The 18461-nt window shown below is 40.9% G+C and overlaps 1 protein-coding gene across 4 annotated transcripts in view; it reads right to left on the bottom strand.

The window, feature by feature from the left end:
• LOC108429891 (rho GTPase-activating protein 42) overlaps positions 1 to 17033 on the bottom strand; it is a 182803-nt gene extending 165770 nt beyond the window's left edge. For 3 of the 4 annotated variants that reach the window (XM_017701956.2, XM_017701957.2, XM_017701958.2), the window contains exon 1: positions 16725 to 17033. In XM_017701956.2, the coding sequence (XP_017557445.1) occupies positions 16725 to 16878 (154 nt within the window). In that variant the 5' untranslated portion in view covers positions 16879 to 17033. The remainder of the gene's footprint in view (positions 1 to 16724) is intronic. The other variant, XM_017701959.2, reaches the window with a different exon arrangement.
• Between the last annotated feature and the right edge of the window lie 1428 nt (positions 17034 to 18461).

The raw sequence follows: 18461 nt of genomic DNA, 5'->3' as shown, positions 1-18461 counted from the left end.
AATTACAAAAAACAAAGCATCAATCTGATGTGTCTAAACTTTGAAATGGCAGTAATACATAACTCTTTAACTGGGCCCTAAAAAGAAGTTCATAACATTTCCATTCGTTCACATTTCTATTAGCGATGATGTGTGAAACATCCTATTAAAATGTTCAGCTCTGGACAGACAGCACGGAAGGCAATGCATTACCGAAAGTCTCTGAGAACCAAATATCCAGTCAGATGCACTGAGAGTGAATCCATTTGCCATGGGAGAGCGGCATCAAAGAGAAAACCTGCTCCGATCGAACCATAGGAGTTCCTCCCGTTCTTTGATTCCACTCAGAGGGGATGGGGAGAGGCACAGGCTTCCTCCAGGTGCCTCCTCCAGTGCCACGGTAATGATAACGCTCACCCGTCAGCCTCCCAGCAGGAGAGGGAGAGAGGGAGGGGGAGAGGGAGAGAGGAGAGAGAGAGAGAGGAGCGAGAGAGAGAGAGAGAGAGAGAGAGAGAGAGAGAGAGAGAGAGAGAGAGAGAGAGAGAGAGAGAGAGACTGCTTGAGAAGATCAGGGCAGGGCCTCCTCCCCCGCTGGCTCAGCGGAGACGACTTTCCGAGCAGACGGCCCCCTCTCCAGTCATAAAACCTCCACCTCTGACTCAGAGACGACTTAACGAAGGGTAATGCACGCGTGATGAAAGACTGGTGATGTCAAAAGGTTTTCTTTAGGACTAAACGGCTCCGCTTGGGCAAGCTTGGGAAAACCAGCTTCTGCCCAAACACAGGGAGGCTGCCTATTACTGGAATTTGTTATTAAAGCAGCTATTATACTGCTGAGGTTACTAGACTTCTTTAAAGAAACAAGAAGTCAATTAAAGTTGTCTGATGAGAAATGATTTACTGTAGAGAAACTAAGCAGCTCAGATTTCTTTACATAGTGGTAAAAGGAATCAAGGGTCATGATGTCTACAACACAAATATATAACAATTTATGTACTATTCAAAACACCAATTGAATCTACACACATACAGTGTTTATATATAATGTTGAAAAATTGTCAAATTTTTTCTAAAGAAAAACATTTTTAAGGACTGTTTTGCCTTACGACACCCTGCATTTACCTCGCCGCCAAGAGTGTATTAATATAGTACATTTTGGCACAAGGTTTTTTCACAAAACTATCATAAAACAAGGCTTAGGCCTCAATCACCATACTTATAACCATTTCTTTTCTAGGCAATAAACTCTTCCAACGTCAATTTTTCATTCATTAAGTTGTACGAAATATAAAGAACAAGAGCTTTGCGACTCAAAAGGTAAAGGCTATATCAGCCTCACATCTCACAACTTTCAAAAAAGGCATCTCAGGCATCAGGCAGCTTATTTCAAATAATAGCAACCATTTCGAATAACAGCTTCTCGTGAGCGAGCATTAGAGGCAATGAACAGATAATGTCAGACGTCTGGTTCCTATCACCACTGTTGTCAAATGCAATCAAAGGCACATCAGACCACTCTGAATAACTTTGTAAAGATATTAAAGATGCCATTAGCCATGGCATAAAATGTACATCATGAAACCTAAGGACATATTCTATGATGCATGATCTGTATTATAATATTTTGACACACAGACAAAAAACACCAGTAGTGTCACATTCAGGCTGCTTTCACACTTAGTTTGATTGTTGAAGTCAGAGCCAGAGTTTGGGGTTTTCGTGTTTTGCCACACTGCATGTTTTTCATTTGGTTCAGTTAGTTTTATAATGCAACAACTACAGTGCCCCAGCAGAAGTGTCTGGTTACAGTCCTATTTTTCACCAAAGTAGGAGCCAAAAACTACTTTGCACAAACATAGTGACGCTTAACACCGATGTGCATCACAGTCAATGCAAAAGTGATGAACCTTACATGATATCTGCTTCTTCAGGATTCATTTAACACTTTCACCAATAGGGTCACTGATACAATATGTTCTACGATCCATGTACCAAAATGAAAGGTTTTGCTTCAAATGCTGCAAGAACGACATGGTTGTCTAAGAAGAGGCAGACATTAAAATAGGCAGACTATGTGAACAATGCAGTGCTGACGCTCTACTAGAATAAACAGATAAACATGTCCTGATGTAGATTACCCTCATTTGGTGCCACTAAAGAGCTCACTTGGAAGAAAACTCAGATTCACTTCACTTGGAAGAGACTTGTGGTTGTTGGCGGACTGTGGTACATTTGCTTAGTAAGAACCTGAGTACAGGTGGAGTGTTCACACTTGTCAAAGGGAACGGAGCTAAAGAAAAACATTAATAGAACATGATTAAAATGTTGTGTTTTCCTGACTATCAGTAAATAAACGGATCATTGCAGCCTTTAAAAAAAACCCAGGCATCCAAAAGGAGTTTTTTTCTACCATCTCTGAGGATTTCAGTCTGTACTTAACATGTTCCGTACATTTCAGTCTGGACAGCTTTTTGACTGAGGAACAATACAAGCTGGCCAATCAGAACAGAAATGACTGACATAACACTACTAAAGACAACTACAAAACAGTCTCTTTAAGTGATGAAGAGATCAGAAAATGGACAAAGGTTCAAATGAATGATGACCAATTTTGGCACATAATGCCACACAAACATTCTAAATCTGATTCAAAAAAAAAAAAAAAAAAAAATTTAGATTAAACGCAAAATACGGTCCTTTAAAGGGCCTATATCACTTTTTCCTCACTTTTCTGAAAAAAAAATAATAATTCACACTGAAGTTATAAACAGTGTTTCAGCCTAGACTGCTTTCAGAACGACGCACGATACCAGGCAGCCAATGAGAACAGAGCTAATTTACATATGGACATGCTCATGTAAAAATGAATTATTAGCCTCTCAAGGCTGTCTGTTACTGCAATTTTATTATGAAGAGGGGTGCTCACGTAGCGAAGCATAGTGGCTAAAGCCTCTTCTGAGTGGCTTATTGCTTTAATAAAACAGCAGTCAACATAAAATATGATGATTTCAGAAAGTAATTTATTACTACTAATTATCCACATTTACAAGTATTCCACCAAGAAATGTAGTTCCTTCAGAGTGCAGTACCACTGCTGAACGAGAAGAACGTTAGGTCACCCATTATAAATATATATTATATATTGAATGAACATATGATAACGTAGCACTGTTTAATGCAAAAACTTTCTCTTTAGTACTTTTTCGGTCACCAGGGCCCATATTACAGAAAAGTCTGAGATCTGCTTTGTTGTCATGGCAACTTCTGATAAGACTGAATTTAGGACAGAAGCCATTACAGAACAACAGTTCTTAAGTCTATAATGTTATTGACAGATAAGAAAAAGGTTTTACAGAAACACCCTAAGCTGCCAAAATATCCTAAATATTTTCTTAACTTTAAGATAATCCCCACAGCGTCTTAACTTCTGTTTTAACCGTCTGTTTCTATTGTTTTATGCAGCGACAGACAGAACAGTTCACTTTAACTAACAACCCCAGATGCTGCAGACTCAATCTCTACCGTCCCCTCTTATTACCTTTGGGTGTTAATGTTGATGATGAAATATGACAGTGATGGTGGTGAATAATGAGGAGATGTGTTTGTTTATTAGGAGGATTAACGTTAGCACACTTGGCTAAAGCATTTGGGAAATGGAGACTGAAACTGGAGATGGTGACGCTCTGATAAACAGCAAGGGGCGCCAATACAATATTATTAACTTTCAGTTTATTGTGCTTTAGGTTTATTTGACTTTCTTCTCATCAGTAACAGTAGCTAATGTTAGCTGTCTGGCTAACTAACTTGATTATGTGTTTACGTTTCAGCTGTGGGCGTATGGTCAGTTGCTAGGTAACGGACACAACAGTTGATTGTCTACTTTGATCGAGTAAGTTAAGATTTCCTAACTTCAGATAAGAAAAGATGCTGTAAGATAAGATTCTTAAATTAAGATCAGATTTGCTTCTGTAATATGATTAGTGAAAAATCTCATCTTGACACGTCAGATAAGTTACACATAAGTTAAGACAAAAAGATAAGAATTTTTGTAATACAGCCTCAGATTACCACCGCAAGTCTTCTATAGCACCAATCTAACAGCACCCCTTCTCCTACACTGGGGCTGAATCTCAAATGGCTCCCTGCTCCCTACATAGTGTACTAAACAGGAAATTAAATACTGGCTCCTGCAGCCCAACAGTGCACAATTTAGCTAAAAACAATCAGTCAACTGGGGCTCAGCCATATCCATACTCAACAAATACAGCTGTAGAAGACAGAATATCAAAAATTCCCTAGCACACTATTTAAGGAGTACGAAGCCATTTGAGATTCAGCTCGAGTTTGATGCTTCTTAAGGCAGATCTGACTGAAACAGGGGACATTTGAAGTGTATAGTGCATTATACTTAAGCAAATAAGTCGTAAGCCCCTCTATTTCCACTCCCACTCAGTGGTCCATGCAAGCAGCATTAGAGTCTCCATTAACAGCACAAGGATTTTTCATGGGCGCAGTAATACAGAGTTCAGATGTTTTGAGTTGGTCATAGGTCTGTGTATATTATGTATTTTTACTACTCATTTTATATACTTATGATGTAAGGGAAAAAAAGGAGAAAAAAGAGAAAAATGTAGATTACAGATCTTCTAATATTTCCAGGCTACTCCATCTCCAAATAAGAAATAACGCTTAGAAGGAAATGTTTGTGGTTCCACTACCTGTGGTTCCACACAATCTGATAACTTGGGAAAAGTAACCCAAATTCATCCAAGAAAAGAGCGAAAGGGCACAATCAGTCAGTGAGCCAAATGGAGCATCCAGGCCAATCAGACTGCCCACAGCAGCCCCGTAAGACCTTCATTATTGGCTTCATTCACATGGAAATACTACCACAATAAAAAAAGGCCCTATATGACACGCATGGGTTTGTTCGGCAAGTCTCTACAGCCCGGGAAACACATTCAGTGTAAACAGTGACAAAGTGAATCGTGCAAACGAGACCGCTGCGGCGGGCGAGACATGACAAACAGCGTCTCCGGCAGTAATCACTCCGCGTCTGCATGCAGGGAAGGACGGAATGACAAAGCGCGTTCTCCGTGTCCCCATTTCGAGGATGCTACTGAAGCACACTTGCCAGATACAGACTTTGCAAAACAGCCATGCCTGGGAAGAATTATGCGGGAGAACACCCAGCCACTGCCTGTTCAGACCAACGAAGAACGTACGGTCAGCTCTGGCCAGCAATGTAGCTGTAGCTTTTAGCATTAAAGCTCAGACCTGTTAAAGATGAGTAGAAAGATATGGTGGGAAAACAGTGGCATTATTCCTACCGAAAACTTTCACATAAATGGAATTAGGCAACGCAAAGTGCACACTGTGTATGTAATGGTCCCTTAATGACTATTCCCTACGCTGGAAAACCAGGAACACTATTTAGAACATAATTACAAGGAATAAAAATGGCACCTCATGAACATTATTGTAAGGAACAAAATAGTCCCCTAATGACCACATCCTACACCAGAACACTATATAGAACATTTTCTTAGGGAACAGAAATGGTTGCCTAATCACAAATTCTGTACTTTGGAGCAATATATATATACATACATACATACATACACACACACAAACACACACACACACACACACACACACACACACACACACTGTTATGGTGAGCACACATGTCCAGAGCAGCCCTAGCCAGTTGGGATCAAATCAGCAACAGAAAAACTAATATTTTCAAACAGTTCTATTCATTATCCAGTTCATATTATACATGTATGGACATGAGTTTTTAAACACCACAGTGTCACTGCTGGACTGAAAATAGTCCACCAACCAAAAATATCCAGCCAACAGCGTCCTGTGACCACTTATGAAGGACTAGAGGATGACCAACACAAACTGTGCAGCAGCAGATGAGCCATCATCTCTGACTTTACATCTACAATGTGGACTGACAAGGTAGGAGTGTCTAATAGAGTGGACAGTGAGTGGATACAGTGTTTAAAAACTCCAGCAGCACTGCTGTGTCTGATCCACTCGCACCAGCACAACACACACTAACACGTCAGTGTTACTGCAGTGCTAAATAGTCCCTGCTCTGTGAGGGTCCATGGGGGTCCTGACCACTGAAGAACAGGGTAAAAGGGGGCTAACAAAGCATCAGAGAAACAAGGAGGTGCTCATAATGTAATGCCTGATTGGTGGATATCATCAGTCATAAAGGCACAGTAATAAAAACAGCCTGCTTAATTATGGGGAAAGAGAGTGGTTGGGAATGACTGTTATGGCTGTTTTAGGTACATAAACTCCAGGCAAATATTATAAACGGACCTCGAGGGAACAGATAAAAGGATATGTGCCCTAAAAAAAGGACGCATTGGGTTGCGAGTCAGTCAACATGTGACTCCAGTCACTTCCTCAACTCTCCATCTCTGCTCTACAGTATATAAGATATTGTTTCAGATAAAGCTTTGCTCTTCACATATATAATTTCATACTGGCCTATTTTTACTCGCATCACCTGTGGAGGATAAACACTGCAGGTTTCTCAATGCAGGAACGCAGCAGTATGATGACTTTGCAAAGCATAAGGGAAAAATCAACAGCAAGTTTACAGGACAAATGTGCAGAAAACATCAAAACGGCTATGATCAATGCCGTCAAACCAGTCAGACTGAAGCATTTCCTCCTTGTGCAAAATGAAACTTTTGCAAAGGAGGAAGATGACCTCAAATTTGTTTTCATATGTTCTCAGTCTGGCAATCATCTTAACCCTACCTACATCATTCATTCTCACATAGAGGCTAAATCAAAAGACATAAAAAGTAGGAAAATTTGCTCTTGAGGCGCTTCAACATCGCCATTATCTCTTTTGTTTAGCCACTTGTCACCACTAAGGAGACAGATGAGCTACTGCCAAAAAAAAACAAAAAACAAACATGTTCCTAAATGAGGATATGGGCCTGGATCTGGCCCGTGGGAGTGTTTCTACAAAGGCCACTGACACACTGAGCATTCACTTCCTTTCATCCTTAACAGTCAAAGTCGGGACAGCATTCATAAACACAGTCCATACAGAAGAATGGCTGGTTTTACTGAAGAAGTATTTCTTTCTAGTATAAGTAGGCATTTGAATCATGTTGAATCTATTAATATGATGGGTATATTCTTAAGGACTGGCACGATGTTTACACAGAGAGACACACACACACACGCGCACACACACAGGCTCACTGACAAACATTATCAGAGAGAAGGAAAGGACACAGTTACACAACCTTGTTTACTGTGCATTTCCTGTGGCCAAGCCTCAAGAGCATTGCTCTTACTCACATAAACACATCAAGATCCCAGAAGGGCCGAGAGATCCAAACAGACAACACACCGACGGGCCGGAGCAGTCAAGAAAAAACAAAAAAAAAGAGGAAGAAGAAAGACAAAAACATCTCCAAAATGTCACTGCCTAGCTCCACGATGTTGATTCTCACTGTTGTGTAAGACCAGGTGGATGGACTGGAGGATGACTCAGTTGGACTGATTAAAAGCCTGAGAGTTGCATTACGTCCCATTGACATGTGTAAATCATCTCTTCGGGAGGGCTGCACCGTATATTGTTTGTTAATCAGTGTCACGGTAAAGGCAGTACTCACAATCGCAGAATACAGCAACATGCAAACGAGCCATGTGAGATGTTGTGTTTTCAAAAATCAAAGCGCACATGTGGGCCAACAAACATTTTTTATTTGGGTCGAAATAATGATTAAATAAGCCTTAAATCATATCATGTGGGGCTTTGTTTAAATACCTTATAATGTAATGACAACTGCAAGACCATGCAGATGAAAGAAGTACAAACATAGACTTTATTGAATTGGTGAAATGTGGCAATTCATCATCAGCTAAAATTTCATGACTCTGACAGGCCTAGATGTTGGGCCACGAGGAGCTGCAGGGCTCCAGACTGCGACTAAAATGGTCGGCGTCATTCATTTGCGAGTAATAAAATTAATGAACTCGCCAGTTATGTCAGGTAGCAACTTTGGATTAGTATCATTTTTCATGGATAACTTCATTACTATTTATCTGTTTTTATGTAGTTTTTAAATTTTATTTTGCATCTTAAAACATAACTCATAGGCAATAGTATCACATGGACACGTCTGGCTAATAAGAAAACACCTCAGTGCTCACAGGATTTCAGCCAGGGCGGCAAAACATGACAAAGAGCCGAGCCGAGCCGAGCCGAGCTTTTTGCCGTTAATGTGTGGAAAACGGAGAAGCAAAAAATCTGATTTTTTCGCACAATCTACATCTCTGTCAGACCATAAGAGTAATCTGCTCCACGCTAGTCTGTCTCAGGACCAGTGAACCAGTCAAAGATGAAACACAAAGATGTATCTGAACAGCTATCCACCTCAAGCGCTTCACGCAGAAGTACAACCACAGAAAGAGGTTTCGGAACTTCTTGGCTTCAGGAATTTGCATGACTCAGATATGGTAACACAAAGCAGGCTATAATGCAAATCCTATTACAAAACAAGCCAAGATGTAGTTAGAAAATATATTTTAAAATAGGAACAAATCACTTACATAAATAAACAATATGGCCTTCTGTTTAATTTCCATTGATTTTCATGGCTTATTAGTGTATTTTCATAATCAGATTTTTCAAATGGTCACGTAAACAATGTACTCCGATTTAGAAATCTCAAAGAGGCTGGATTTTAGCTCAGTAATCAGATTTCTTAGTGCATGTAAACTCTTACTCTGATTTCTATGCAGAAGCTGTATGTGTGAATCAGGCTTTAGCCTATACAGTGTCTCATGCACACAAAAAAACAGCCAAGAAAGTAATTAAAATAAAATTTAAATTAAAAGTAAAATATAGGTGGTGAAGAGTAGGGGTCCAAGGACTGAACCCTGGGGGACAGCCTGTGTAAAGGCACTCATAGCAGAGATATGTTATCAACGGCAACAAAGTGGAGGCTGTGAGGCATAGCAAAGCAGGATCTGCAACTGAAGGTGAGGGCAGTCAATAATGCCAGTAGCTAAAAGACGGGAGATGAGTATGTCATGATTAACAGTGTCAAATGCAGCGGTTAAATTTAAGAGGAGCAGACGATATGCAGTGAACCTCCCTATAAGGGGACATGTGGACCTAAGCTATGCAACCCCCCACATGCACAACAGAGCCACCAGACCTCCTCACTGTAGAGGTGAAGCTTTCAAGCCCATACCATTCTCTTGGAGTACGCCGCTCATCCAGCGCCGTTTGCTGATGTCTTTTCCATAGATCTAAATACAGATGTCACTTTACTCACTGTTCCTACTAAAACATTGGCCAGTTAAGCAGACTTTGTGACTGAAGCTCCTGCCATCCATGCCCCAATAACAGACCCTCTTTCAAAGTCATTCAGATCTTAAACCAGTGCTTGCTCAACATGTTTATACATGCCACAAAGCATAGCATGGTGTTAGCTGATGAAGTGTCTGATGCAGTACATCTGTCTGGAAGCATCTGCACTCTTCTCACTGATTCAAGGTTTAACTTAGTCACCTGTGCATATGTAGCTAGTATTGTCCAGCCATAGACTGTTAGAAATAAAGGTTCTGTTCAGGTACATTTTTAATTCATCAAGGTACAAACAATGTAAATGTTCCCTCAAGGTACAACAGTGGCTTTAAGATCCAGTAGTGAACCTTAAATTCATTTTTTTTCCAGGTGAAAAGTTTGTATTTGTAACTTTTCATAACCGAATGCTTTAAAAAACGAACAGTAGAGCTTTGAAAATAGAATTTTAGTGGATTATGGTACAGTTATGACCCCTGACTAAACGTTCTGAGGGCCCTGGCCCTTGATGGGACCACCCCAGTGACAAGAGGGGCACTGCCCTAGTGACAGTTTCATACCTTTTTTCTAAGAGTGTAGTAAATATTCAAATATATATACAATATAATTGTTAAATTAGTCAAACTATTTAAACAATTCCTTAATTCCCACCTCTAAACATACACAATTGGTTGAATGATTAACTGTGTGATGCACTGAAATGGCAATTGTAGGCCAATGCTGATATCCAATATTTTTGACGTACATATCTGATGATGATGACAGTCATGTTGATACATAGATACAAAATTCATAAAACGTATAAATTGGGATTAAATCTACAGTGGTCTCCTAGACCCTATGCACAGTACACTTATAACTCAGTACTACAAACTCAGAAGCACTTTCATCAATGTGACTACACCTGAACTGTGTTTCACTCAGAAAACGCCTGTGACTTCAGAAATGCTTCAAAGCAAGTCACAACAGGACAGAAAAGTTTCGGGAAAACTCTAAGAGGAGGGAATATCTGTGATGGAAACTCACTGACCGAAGTTGTAAGACCACAGAGACTCACATTCCAGCACGTTCATGATTAACTAGCTAGTTATCAGGCTGACCTGTCAAAGCTATACTACAGTTAATGTGTTCAGACCCTGCCTTCAACATGGCGGTGGTAGTACGAGGGATGACTGGTTGAGGGAGGGGGAGAACTCTGAGAACTTGGGCTGGAGTTTTGGGCAGCTTCTGCCTGTAGTTAGAAGGCTGGACCCCTCATAGCTTTACTAGGACTACTTCATCACAGGTACAAAAGGTGAGGATGTGAATTTTCACAGTCGTTACATTGGAAGAAGGAGCGGTTTCAGACATGATCCTCCTGCCAAACTTTAGTTATAACTACAGTAATTATCCGACTAACACTAGCCAACCTCCACATTTAACCCATCCATCCAGAGAAACACACATTAGGGGGCAGTGAGCACACTTACCTGGAGCAGTGGGCAGCCCAATCCACGGTGCCCAGGGAGAAGTTGGGGGTTAGGTGCCTTGCTCAAGGGCACTTCAGTCACATACTGTCGGCCAAGGGGATTGAACCAGCGACCTTCCAGTCACAAGGCTGGTTCCCCAACCTCCAGCCCAGTCGGTATGTCCAACAGGTCAAAACAAGCTTAAAACAAAGTGCACTACAAAGGAATGTAACATTTTCAGGAGCTCATAAATGCAGTAATATAAAATCTAGACGACATTTCAGCACAGTAACCCAACATCACATAACCATCCTGCTCTTACAGAGTCCAATAAACACATCATCAAATATCAGTTTGAAATATCACTCAAATCTAAGCATCTGTCCAATGCCCATAACTTTTTTTTTCATATTTGCAGATACTGATATGATTCCGACACCATTAGACATCCCTAGAGCATTGCCCTCCAGGGCCCTCTCAAAAGCATGAGCAGTGATTTCAGACGATGGAAAAGCTTCAGCACACATCCACACTAATGCAGGTCTTAACAGCCTTAATCGCCTTCATAAAGGGTAAGGCTCTTTGATCAGACTCAACCTCTGACCCAGTAGATGTGAGGGAAGCCATAAATAGAGCTGGACCTCTCTTTGATTAACCAGACAGAAATGGTTTGAAATTCAATGGAACTAATCATGACTGCAGGAATGTGAGAGATCATTTTAAAATCTGGAGTGACATTTGAGCAAATGAGATAAAGGACCACGTTAGAGGATGAAGCATCATCGTATTGTAGATGAAGCAGGTCAATCAACTTGGGCGGGGCAATATGACGATATTTATGATTATCGTCACATATTACTTAAGCAATAGAAGACGAGAGGGTGTGTGTTATCTTGAATTAACATCACGGCTATGATTTGGTCGCCATAGATCATCACAGCCATGATGTTTATTGGTGGAACACGTGACCTTAAGTGTTCTATTGCTTTTTTACAACAGTTAATTAAATAAAGTAAGAAATTAATAAACTGGGCCGTGAATGTAGTGTTTAATATGCTTTAATGTTCAGCGTTCCTTCTGCCATTAAAGTTCCTTAACAAGCAGAGTGTTGCTACACGCTGCTCACTACAGAGTAACAAACTCCACTCGCTCAGCCTCACCTTTTGAAGTACAGACTGCGGCATGAAACTGCCGCAATATCAGGTTTAGCTCAGTTTTGTCCTTTTTTGCCAGATCGAGGTTAATGTTATTTTGTTCCAACCAGTCTGTAAAGCATCTTTCAGCCCATTTTGTTTGGCGAATGGTATTGAATATCTGAAGAACCCTTGGATGATGCAAAGAGCTCTTTCATCATGCAAAGGTTTTTTTTTGAGTGTTCATGGTTCTATATAGAGCCACAGAACTGTTTTCTTTACAAAAAAAAAAAACCCTTGAAGAACCATAACTTTTTAAAGTGTAGTTCAGACAACACCCCTGGACTCTAGCCTCCAGTTTGAGAGTTAGTAAACCAGTAAAAAGATGGCTCAAGGGGTCTTTAGTAAAGACAGTGGTTCTATATAGAACCATTAATACTGAAAGAACCATGCACATGCTTAAATGGCTCTTCGTTATTCAGAGTGATGGAGAATGTGTTGTATATGATTCTATATAGAACCTTTTTTGAAAATGGTTCTATATAGCACCAAAAAGGTCTTGTATTGTTAAAAGCTTGACATGATAAGCATAGCAGAAACCTTTCTGGTTCTATACAGAAACATCTACAACACATTCTCCATCAATCTGAAGAACTAATTCATCATGCAAAGAATTATTTAAGCATGCAAATGGTCTTTACTAAAGAACCATCCTTTTTGAAAGTGTACTTTAATGTGTCCACTTTCTAATGCATATGGGGCTGTCCTGTCTATATGAATGTGCCTTGTATCCAACACTCCCTTAAATAGGACTCATCCCTATTGAAATAGACAAAGACATAAAAGCCCAAAAACATGTCAGCAGTATAGACCAGCAGTGAGCATGACTTTAAACAGAGCCAATAAGTGGGAAAAGGCTGAAATGTGGCACGTTACACACACGGTGTCCTTTTTAAATGCCTAACCGTCAGTGCCAGTGAGGATGAGTGTAATCCCCTTTCCCAAGACACAGGAGTCATGGGAGAAATTAACCACAGGGGCATCTGACCTTTCAAAATGACACGCACCCCATTGTTCCACTGAGAGAAGAGTACGAAAACACACTGAGATCCTGAGCTGGCTTACAACTCATTAGACACAGTGGCATTTGTATTACTTTGTTCCAAGGGAGAGTGAAGGGACTTTATTAAAGGAATACTTTAATACCTAAACTTTTTCTGTCCCATTTGTAGCATGAGGTCGATTAGCACAATAATTGACTCATTTCCTTGTACTTAGGAAAGGAAGAAAAAAAACGCTGTTGACCTGAAACATGAGTGGGGTTCCTGAGTTAGCTGAGTGATACACTATGTTGACACTCCTCTTATTTACTGAGTTCTTTCTGCCCGGTTTATAAAATCCAAGCACATAGCCATGCAATCTAAACAGACAAAGAATTGGTCGTACTGAAGAGGTCTTTAAATGTGAAATTGTGACATTTCTGCCCTGTTAGATCTGACCCGGTCAACTGGAAGTGCTATTATTGTCAAACTGAAGCATCTAGGCGCAACCAAGCAAGTCACAGATTGGGGCCACTGAGTGCTGAAGTGTTCTGCCACCTATCCTCTGTTGCATCACTCACTACAGCCATCCAAACTGACCCTGGAGGCAACATCAGCACAAGTACTGTGTGTCGGAAGCATCCTGAAATGGGTTTCCATGACCAAGCACCTGCACTAAGCTCACTATGCCAAGCACTGACTAGAATAAAGTAAATCACATCACCACTGGACACTGGAGCACTGGAAATGTGTTCTTAGGCATGATGAATAATGCTTTACTGTCTGGAGGTCTGGTGGATGAATCTGGGTTTGATGAATGCCAGGAGAATGGCAACTACCAGAATGCACTGCCAACAACAAAGTTTGGTGGAGGAGGGATAATGAGCTGGGGCTGTTTCTCAGGGATTGGTTCCTGTAAAGGGTGACGTTAATGCTACAAAATACAAGGACATCTTGGATAATTATGCTTCCAACTTTGTGGGAACAGTTTGGGGAAGAGCCTTTCCTGTTTCAGACTGAGCCCCTGTGCACAATCCAAGGTCCATAAAGACATGGTTTGACCAGTTTGGTGTGGAAGAACTCCAGGGGTCTGCACAGAGCCCTGACCCCAACCCCACTGAACACCTTTTGGATAATCTCTGGAATGTCAATTGCAAGCCAGACCTTCCAACATCAGCATCTGACCAACATCTTACAAATGCACTTTTGACTGAATGAACACAAATTCCCATAGAAACACCTCAAAATATTGCGGAAAGCCTTCACAGAAGAGTGAAGGCTGTTATTATTACAAATGGGGAGTTAAATTCCATATTAATGCTCATGGTTTTAGAAAGGATGACGAGCTCATACAGCTATGACGGTCAGGTATCCACTACTTTTGGCCATATTGTGTAGGCTGGGTTGATGGAAGAAGGAGATGTAACATGACATTATTTGTTCATTTGATTTCTCTCCGCCCACTGGTGCACAGTGATGTAATCAAAACTCAGATGATGTTTTAGATGCTGTCAAACATCATTACATTTTCAAGGAAGTTTAAGAAAAAACAAGAATTTTGATTAATATGACCAGTGACATGAACTACCAAAGCAAATTAGGTCCATTTTGATTTCAGGTTGACATTAATAGGACCTCAAATTAGAGAGTTAGCCTCTCACACTATCCAAAAGCTAGAAAATAATAGTTTACAGGGTATAATAGTTGTATTGAAGTCATGTTTATGTAAGGGTAGGCCTTATCTAGTCCAAACCCGGATGTACCAACCAGCAACAAGCTTCTGATATGGAGTTGTTTATTTCAAATACAAGGCCACTTGTACAGCTTTGCAGAACTTCAGCTGTACTTGAGAATAAGGTTAGGTTTACAAAGGGAAGCCTCCATTTTCATTTCACCATTCTATGCAAGCAACAATGTGTCACCTGAAAGCTGCAGGATCATCATAGAAAATCATTTTTAGCCCATAAGCTCATATTCCTAGTGTTTTAATGTTTGCTAGTAAAATTCACCATTATGTACAGTGAGCCAATGAGCTGTCAGACTTAAATATGTTACCTATTCTCCTCTGCAACAGTCTGGAGGCCAACTGCTTTATCTTAAAGATGTCTTCCTTCTTAATCTTAAAGAGAAGTACCTCTGTGTTAAAATAAGAGACAATATTGCCTTTTTACAGCCCTGGCATGACAGGCTGATAATACAGGAGCTGGAAGTTGGGTCAGAGCCTTCCAGACATAATCAGTGCACATTCATTTAAGCCCAGACCCAAACTTTCCTCCCACTGGTACTTATTCATTCACTACCAATTGGCTTTGCTGACTTTGTCATGAACAATTTCCACATATATTGGAACGATATACATTAGTGTTAACACCAAAGGCCTAGGTTTGACAGTACACTATATTCAAATGATGTCCATGGAGGTGAAGGGCCTTTATCTAGCCAGAAAAAAAGGAAGAAGCCTTTACAGCACGTTTAAGGCCACACAAACGGAACTAGTCCACATAGCAATGCAGTGTCGGTATGCAAGTCATGTGGCCTATTTAGTTTTTTATAATACTGCTACAGAAACCTGTATCAATCTCTTTCTCTTAGAAATGGTCAGCACAGGAAAGTATTTCAAAACTGCAAGCAAAGACTTGGTGATTATTATTTAACATTCCACACACTGTGCTGCAATCCAATTACATAGGACTAATTGCCTGAACTGACTCAAGATGTGCCCAAAAAAAAGTATGTCATTCGCCACAACAAAATTTAGGACAATGATAATAAAATATCATCACACTGACCACCTCAACACTCTCAAAACTGCTAAAACAGCCAGCTTGGAATTCATTATTTTTGTGATGTCACAAAATATGTTTACGAATACATCGCCTACCTATTCAGTCTGGTCCCGCCCATTCACTCTGAAGTTATAAGGAGTGTTGTTTCAGCCTAGATAGGTCAGCCAATCAGAACAGAGCTCATTTACATTAGTATTTTCCAGGATGCTTTGTTACAGTATACATATATACACACACAACGCAACCTCGTATCTCATTTTTATCATTTTTTCAACTTTTGTCATAATTTGAAAATGCCCATTATCCTTTATATTGTGTGCCAATTTGATGATGTACTGACCAATAGAAACAGCCCAAAATGACTCAGGAAGTTGTTCGGTTCCATTACATTAAAAGTACAGCAAGTTTTTTCCTTCTCCTGAAAAGTTATCAGTTCAGAGATGTGAGGTTGGCATCAGACATAATACGTTTCTATGATAGATATAGTGTGTTTATACATAGTTGTTGTATACATGGTTTGTTATATTCTTCTTTTCAGTCCAAAATAAAACGATACAATGGTCAATCTTGAAAGTGAGAGATGTGAGGTAGAAGGAGAAGCACCTAAGCCCAAGAACTGAACCAACAGAATAGAAAAGAACTACATTTGAGTGACAGAAACTGAAGTGGAGATGAATTCTCTCACAAAAACACTCGAGCAAGGAAAAAGCGTGGTTTGAAGGTTCTCAGAAAAGTGGTGGGCTACTTAAGCAGAGTGAACTGCCTGACCTGAGAGAAGAAAGTAGTTATGTTAAAGTAGTCGTGATCCACCTCTGATGATGAGGGATATTAATCTACACGGAACTGCTTTGTATTTTTCCAGAAGGGACCCAGCCATCAGCGCCTCGGTGGCCACGACACTCCACCAAACCCACAGCGTGGAACTTTTGAATGACAGCGGGGGCTTCGGTGTGAAGCTGAGGATCACCTCGACTTACTTTTCAGCGCTCCTATGAGCGAGTTCCCGTCTTTGATCAGCTCCTTGATGAACTTGTTGGTCCGCTCCAATTCAATTTCATGGCATTTCAGCCGGTCCCTGAAGTCGGGGCTGTCCAGAAAAGCGTCGCTGAACTCCAAAGTCGGCAGCCCCATTTTCGCTTCGCTCTCAGACTCTGTAACCAGCAGCTAAATCCGCGTTAGCGACATCATTGGAGGCTGCAGAGCTCTTTTCTCTCTCTATCACACTCACTCACTGCCCAGCGCTCTCACATCGGCGCCGGACAAACTTTCCCTTCCCCTTTTCCATGCCACTTCCGTCCTGATGGTTTGGAGTTTTTTCCCCCCTTCTCCTTTCATCCAAATTCACTTTCTCCACAAACCCCTCCCGTGTGGGGACTCCTGCTGGCTGCTTTACAAAGCGCCGGTCTGGGAGCCGTGGAGGCCTCTGGCTGCAGCCCCAGCTCCAGTTTAGGCGTTTTATCTTAGCTGCTATTATGATTAAGATTAAGAGACCCTTATTAATCCCACCTCCACATTTAACCCATCCGTGAAGTGAAACACCACATACACACTAGTGAAGACACACACTAGGGGGCAGTGAGCGCACTTGCCCAGAACAGCGGGCAGCCCAATCCGCAGCGCCCAGGGAGCGGTTGGGGGTTAGGTGTCTTGCTTAAGAACACCTCAGTCATGTGCTGTCGGCTCTGGGGATCGAACCAGCAACCTTCCGATCACGAGGCTGGTTCCCTAACCTCCAGCCCATGACTGCCATAGAAAGCCCGTGATGACTTCAATATGAGTTTTACCCCGAGATAGAAAACTCTACAGAGGAAGTATATTTATATATATTTTTCAAAATCCAAAAAGGTAAAATATTTAAAATCTCTAAACAAAGTCATTCAGAGTGGTTTGGTGTGAAATGCCAGTTTCTAGAGAAACTCAGAATTGTTCAGAGTAGTGGTGATAGGAACCAGACGTCTGAAGAGTTTAATCATATTTAGATACATTTTGATTAAAAATATCTGCTATTAAACATGCAACTCAATTTGTAATTAAAGAATAAAGCTCACAAGGACTGAGCTAACCCCCCCCCCCCCCGCTTACACACACTCCACGCACACAACTCTTGATGCTCTACTTGCACTATCTGGATCATTTCTGCTACACTGTGTTTTCACTGTTTTACTCTGTTTTTTCTACCTTAACTGCTGTGTTTATGTCTGTCGTCTGACTGCGCGACTCACAGATCACAGCATGTTAAATATCTCTGCACCGTATTCCATCACCTCATGCCCAGAATGAGTGCTGTGTCGGTGCTGCACTGTCCTGTCTGTTTACTGTGTCTAATGTCTGTTTAATTTATCGTATTTATTGTTTCTAGCTTAATTTTTTGTTGGCACACAGTGTCTGCACATTCACACTTTGTACTGTTTGTTCCTTGTTGCACCGTGATGTTCCTGGAGGAACGTAATTTCACTCCACTGTGTACTTGTACGTAGACGGAATGACAATAAAAAGCCTCTTCACTTGTCTCTTGACTTAAAGCATGTCTGGCTGCGTATCAGAGGTTTAGCACTCAGCATGAAGCAAAGAGGACAGAAAATCAATATAAAAACATGTCTGCCTTATGCTAATTGTTTATTTTTACTCAATAAAGACCAATCGCATGAATCTCCTTCGGAATTCTTGCACTTTCAGCTCACAGCCCTCCAGACTAACACTGTCTGAAAAGGTAT

The sequence above is a fragment of the Pygocentrus nattereri genome, chromosome 7 (genome assembly GCF_015220715.1).
Source record: "Pygocentrus nattereri isolate fPygNat1 chromosome 7, fPygNat1.pri, whole genome shotgun sequence".
NCBI lineage: Eukaryota > Metazoa > Chordata > Actinopteri > Characiformes > Serrasalmidae > Pygocentrus > Pygocentrus nattereri.
Note: the sequence above shows the minus strand (reverse complement) of the source record. Positions and strands in the feature narration are given on the sequence as shown.